The 5,932-nt window shown below is 37.3% G+C and overlaps 1 protein-coding gene across 1 annotated transcript; it reads right to left on the reverse strand.

The window, feature by feature from the left end:
- Positions 1-273: 273 nt before the first annotated feature.
- Positions 274-849, reverse strand: LOC132631213 (uncharacterized). The gene has a single exon (XM_060346808.1). The coding sequence runs from the start codon at positions 847-849 to the stop codon at positions 274-276; it is 576 nt and encodes a 191-aa protein (XP_060202791.1).
- Between the last annotated feature and the right edge of the window lie 5,083 nt (positions 850-5,932).

Consider the following 5,932-nt stretch of genomic DNA (forward strand, 5'->3'; position numbering starts at 1 on the left):
CATCCAACAAAAAAATGTTTCATCCTGAAAGAGAAGATCGTGACGTTGGTTAGGGATGGAAAAATAATCATTGATGGTGAAGACATTGCCGAGGCAAATCATGCTAGTGCTTATCTTATTTTGCCCAATCTTCTATCCGAAATAAAAGGGAATAGCTCGGCTATCCCACCTAGCCAAGCCATAACTACTTCCCTAGCATAGTTTTATTAAACACCCTAAGATCCTTGACTCCGAGACCTCCTCACTCCTTTGGAGATGTAACAACTCTCCAATTCACAAGATGATGTTTCGTACTACTTCCGCTGTGTCCCACAAAAATTTACATTGAAGTCTTTCCATCCTTTCCGTCACTTTGCCAAGAGCCTGCAAAAGTGACATGAAATAAGTAGGAATGCTGGAGAGAGTGCTCTTGATCAATACTTTATGTCCCCCTTTCAACAAGTACCTCTTTTGCCAACCCGCAAGCCGCTTCTCTACTCTTTCGATCACCGAATTCCACACTGCAATATCTTTACTAGAAGCACCCAATAGAAGACCCAAGTAGCTAATAGAAAGAGTACCCACCTTACAATTCAACACTTGCGCCAACTCCTCAATGCTATCCACCAACCCTACCGGAGTGATCTCACATTTGCTGAGATTAATCTTAAGGACTGATACAACCTGGAACCAATTAAGGATCTGATGCAAATGATCTAGTTGGACCACATCTGCATCATAGAACACCAACGTATCATCAACGAATAGTAGTTGTGTAACTGTCACGTTGTTATGTCTAAAATAAGCATCAAAACCCTTCAGAAGATCTCCATTGACCGCCCTATCCATCATCTTACTCAACGCTTCCATAACCAGAATGAAAAAGCATAGGAGATAAAGGATCCCCTTGTCTCAATCCCCTCGAACTCACAAAACAACCGCATGGACTCCCATTTACCAAAACAGAGAACTTGGCAGTAGAAACGCAAAACATAATTTATCTTCTACACTTGTCCCCGAAGCCCATCTTTGACATAATGAAATCCAATAACTCCCAATTCACATGGTCGTAAGCTTTCTCAAGATCCAACTTACATAAAATACCTGGCTCACCTTTTTTCCTATTTTTTATCGCTTCTTAGTTAGATGCCAATATTGTTAAATGAAATGAGGACTTAAGACCAAACGAGACAGGCTTATGACTAAATAGAGTTTTGTCTATGGAGCCTAAAGCTTAAACCATGGCAGTAAGCAGTAAGTTGGCCTAGTCTCTCGCCCAGCCTTTACCTTCGCCTTCTTCAGAGTCCCTAATTAGCGAGTGATGTTGCTTGCCGGGCGGTATAGTCGCTAGACAAACGACTGAATGCCCTCTCTATCGCCTTTCAAGTGGATCCAAAGGCGGTTACTGCACATGGTTTGTAGTGATCTATTTAATTTCTTTGTTTAGATATGAGATGATTTGTGAACCTATTTTAGGTGTAATACATATTTTTGTTGCTTCACTCACCACAAAATTTGCACTGCTGCATGGCCACAACTGCTCCTGGTATTAATATTATAGTTGCCTTTGTGTTATGACCCTGTGGAGAAACTATGGTTCACTGCAATTGTGCTTACTTTCAGAAGAAGACTCTTAGCAGATCTGCCTGTGGAACTAAGCCCCAATTTTGTAGCTATACTTACATTAGATTATTCCTGTCTTGGGAGAGGAATTGGTCAATTATAAAGTACTGCTATGTCTAGAACGCTTCCTGTTGGAATATCTAGAGAGTAAAGGTGTACTGGAATGGGTGTTGCGTAGTGCTGCTTAGATAGAAGGCTTTCGAGATCTCTGTATATCTCAAACCAATATAATTTTGGCCAAATCATGGTTCTGTTGATGAATATGCTGACTGTTTGCTTGGACTACTAATAGAAGAGGTTACAAGTGCTTTGACTCGAGAAGAGCTTATCTGAATAAAAGGCTTGGTTAATACGAGTCAATACTTGGAACATTCTTGGTGCTAAATTTTCGTGCTATTTCAGACTAACATCTTTGGCAATGGGATATAATTACATAAAGGTGATAATTTCTTTAGATAATGACGCCTACTTAAGCGATACTTTTCCCTTTTTCTTTTGTTCTTTTTGATAAGTTGTCTTGCTACTTGAATAAAAGTTTGATTGGGATCCCATGATTTGCTTCTTTGCTCATGTCCATGGTGCTTTTGCAGCCTTATTTTCACCTAGACAGCTTATAATGCTGCTTTATCTTTCTTCTTTCTTTTTTCTCAGAACTGGGATCATGCAGCAACTTTGTCGTCGCGGTCCTTTGGCTCCAACAGAGTAGATTTTTCTTTTTTCTTCTCCGCCAACAGAGTGGATTTACTCTGGTATAAGCTGTAAAACATTTTAGTAGACATTGTTTTTTCTTTTGTAGGGTTGTATACAGAGGCGGATCCAGGATTTTTAGTTTGTGGGTTCCCAGCAAAGATATTTCGGAATACAAAAATGAGCTTAATAAGCAAAAAAGACCACCGGAGAGGCTCGATCCTGCATCTCTAGCGCGAATGCGCTCCGCCTAGTTACTTTTTGCCAAGCATCCATATTGTTACTGAGTTCCCATCTAATTATTGTTATACCTTGAATATATTTTTCAATACAATTACAAGGTGCCGGAAAAAGTTATGGGTTCCTGGGAACCCCCACTAACCACTGTGGATCCGCCCTTGGTTGTATGAAGTGTGTTGTCTGTTGAGAGTCTTGTTACAAGGTCAAACATTAAAAGCACTGGTATGCATTTGGCTTTTCCTTCATCTGTCATATTAAAGCTGCGGTGACAGAGAATTGACATGCATAGCATTTGGGCTACTTGAATTTCAAATTATCCAGAGATTATGACTCCTGTGTTTGTGCACCTTTTATATATGATAGCACTTCTTGGTGCCAAAACTTTTGCTTGTTTTGAAAGAAAAAGAAAAAAGAACCTGTGTGCTTGTGAGGTTACTTTAACGTCTATTTGCTTATCTTTACTACATAATTAGATGACCAGCAAGTAACAAAATAGCTATGGTCAAAGCTAAAAACCATATTCTTTTTGTTAGGCCAAGTTAACAAAGATAGCTATGGAAATTGTATTTTTTAAAGAAAAAGCAACAAAATAGACATTGAATGGTTTTTAACTTGACCTAACGAAAAGAATATGGTTTTTAACTTGGCCTAACTATATAGCTACGGACGACATTCTTTTACCAGTTTCATATCAGGGAATGGGAGAGTGAAAGCTAAGACCTATGTTCAATGTGTTTGCTCATGGACAAGATAGAGAAGAGTAAACTAAAAATTAGTGAGATCGCTTGTTTTGTTTGTTATTGCTTTATTGGCTACATCCGACTATCAACCGTATATGTGGTCTATAATTTAATCTAATCTGGTCTTGTAGTAAGTAACGTGATGACTTTTATCGTTCTCATTGATTTCTCTTCCACAATGTAATCTGAAACCACTCAAGCTTCACGGCACAAATTCGAAAATCAGAGAGAATTTACTCCCACAAAAGCAAGCGGAAGAGGATAAAAGACTACAAATACATCTGACGGATACATCAGATTATGGAGGGAAAAGGCAGCATAGGATAAACAAAATTGCAGCTAAAAAGTTTCAGCCATACAAGGATGGTGGTGGTTACGATTCAAAATGTAGTATAATGAGTTCAAACGCTACTAGGTTCAAGTGTGTCCACTTACTACTGATGAGTTGGATTCCCCAGGGTAAAGATGTCAAAAAGGTTTGCATGATAGAAGCTGCCATTCTTCCTCTTAGCAGCATTCTTACAAAGGTTACAGTTGAGCCAAGTGTTCTAGGGAAAAGGTGCAAATATTCCGCCCAACTTTTCAATTTACAGCAGATATACCCCTCGTTAAAAAAGTGGTACATATATACTCCTGCCGTTATACAAATGATGCAAATATACCCTTTTCGACAATTTAGATACTCAGCATATAGACCTAGAGAACCAGATTGATCAGAGTGTGACTTCAGACACACAGTAGTCACACAACACAACAAATTGTGTGATGACAGTACTAATATGCAGGAGCTTGTAATACATAAATGCTCCTGAGAAGGAAAGTAATAGATGATACACACAGAGGCTATACATGATCTGCACACAAGGAAAACAAGGATTCATGGTTACATAGTTGTAGAGGATACACAGAATTGCTGAAGCTGCAGCTTGGATAAATGCAACTTGTTTCAGCTTGATTTATCAACTAGATTTGATGTCATAGCACCTGGTGAGAGCTTGAGGTGTTTGATGATGACAACAAACCAAAGCATTAGAAGTTCCAGCATTTAGTTCTAGCGTAGGATTCATTTGATTCTGTAAAACTACATATAGTAGGCTAGCTTAGATTTCTGCATTGTTTTTGTTTATTTTCTTTACTTCCACTTTCCTTGTGTAAATACTTTGATTTTGAAATAAAACTACACAAGTCTGATGGCTTGTGCTTTGTGGAAAAAAAAAATTACTAAAAAAATGCAATGTAGCTTTAAAAAAAATAAGTCTACCCATTTTTTTAGTATGCTTATTTTTTTAAAGCCACGTGGTAATTTTTTTCTGGTAAGTCGGGTCTGATTTGTTTAAAAATATGATAGAATTATCTTTTTCAAAGCCAAGGAGACATTTTTTTAAACGAACCAGACAAACCACTAGAAAAAAGAAATTGCCACGTAGCTTTAAAAAAATAAGTCTACTAAAAAAATGGATAGCTACTAAAAAATGGATAGACTTACTTTTTTAAAGTCACGTGAAATTTTTTTAATTAAAAATAAGCTAAATAATTTTTATTTATTTTTTAAATTCGGTCAGCAAAAAGGGTATATTTGCATCATTTGTGTAACAGCAGGGATATATTTGCACCATTGATGTAACGGCAAGGGTATATATGCACCACTTTTTTAACGAAAGATATATCTGCTCTAAATCGCAAAATTGAGGGGTATATTTGCACCTTTACCTTTTTTCCCTTTGGAAGGATTCATTTGAGCTAGGTGCTTTAACAATGATTCACCACAACTTGACAAGTAATAGACTATTTTAGGAATATGCCACAGTTTGGGAATCCGCAACTTTTGTAGGACAAAAAAAAAAGTTGAACCAAACTAACACACAAAAAAAAACATAAGTAGGTTTCACGCACTAATTTAATGCGTGAAAGGACCAAACTGCAAAAATAAAAGTTTGGCCTTTCACGCATGAAATTCGTGCGTGAATGAGTCCAACAAAAAATTACTTAGGTCTTCTGTACTACTTAGTTTTCTGTTGACTTGAGGGGACACTTTAGCCTTTCTACTTTTCCTTTTTCTCCTTGGTGGGGCCTAAGCAAGTTGAACTGATGGTTTTCTTGAACCCAAATGACACTACCTTTCTCAAAAAGAGTTCGAAACCAAAATGCCCCCAAAAAAATTACTGTAAACCAAAATATCTGGAACTGATGGCCAACTTTATTTTTTGCAACACTTGGTGTTTTTTTTCATACTTTGACCAACGATTAATCGTGTGTCAAGACTCTGAAACGTCAATATTTTATATAGAAACTGATATTTTTTTCTGCGTACAATAATGTAGGCCCAATACATCAAAGATACGTAGACGTTCGGATAGTCATTTTAGGGGTTGAAAAGGTGCCCGAAGTAAGTTTTGTTTGAAAAAACTTAGTGTTTTTTCCATACTTTGATCAACGATTAGTCGTGTGTCAAGACTCCGAAATGTCACTATTTTATATAGAACCTGATATTTTTTTCTGCGTACAATAATGTAGGCCCAATACATCAAGGATACGTAGACGTTCGGATAGTCATTTTAGGGGTTGAAAAGGTGCTCGAAGTAAGTTTTGTTTGAAAAAACTTAGTGTTTTTTTCATACTTTGACCAACGATTAGTCGTGTGTCAAGACTCCGAAACGTCAATA

This window comes from Lycium barbarum, chromosome 3 (genome assembly GCF_019175385.1).
Source record: "Lycium barbarum isolate Lr01 chromosome 3, ASM1917538v2, whole genome shotgun sequence".
Lineage (NCBI taxonomy): Eukaryota > Viridiplantae > Streptophyta > Magnoliopsida > Solanales > Solanaceae > Lycium > Lycium barbarum.

Excerpts from the sequence above, each read along its gene's own strand:
- LOC132631213 (XM_060346808.1), bottom strand. The coding sequence starts at position 849 with ATGGAAGCGTTGAGTAAGATGATGGATAGGGCGGTCAATGGAGATCTT.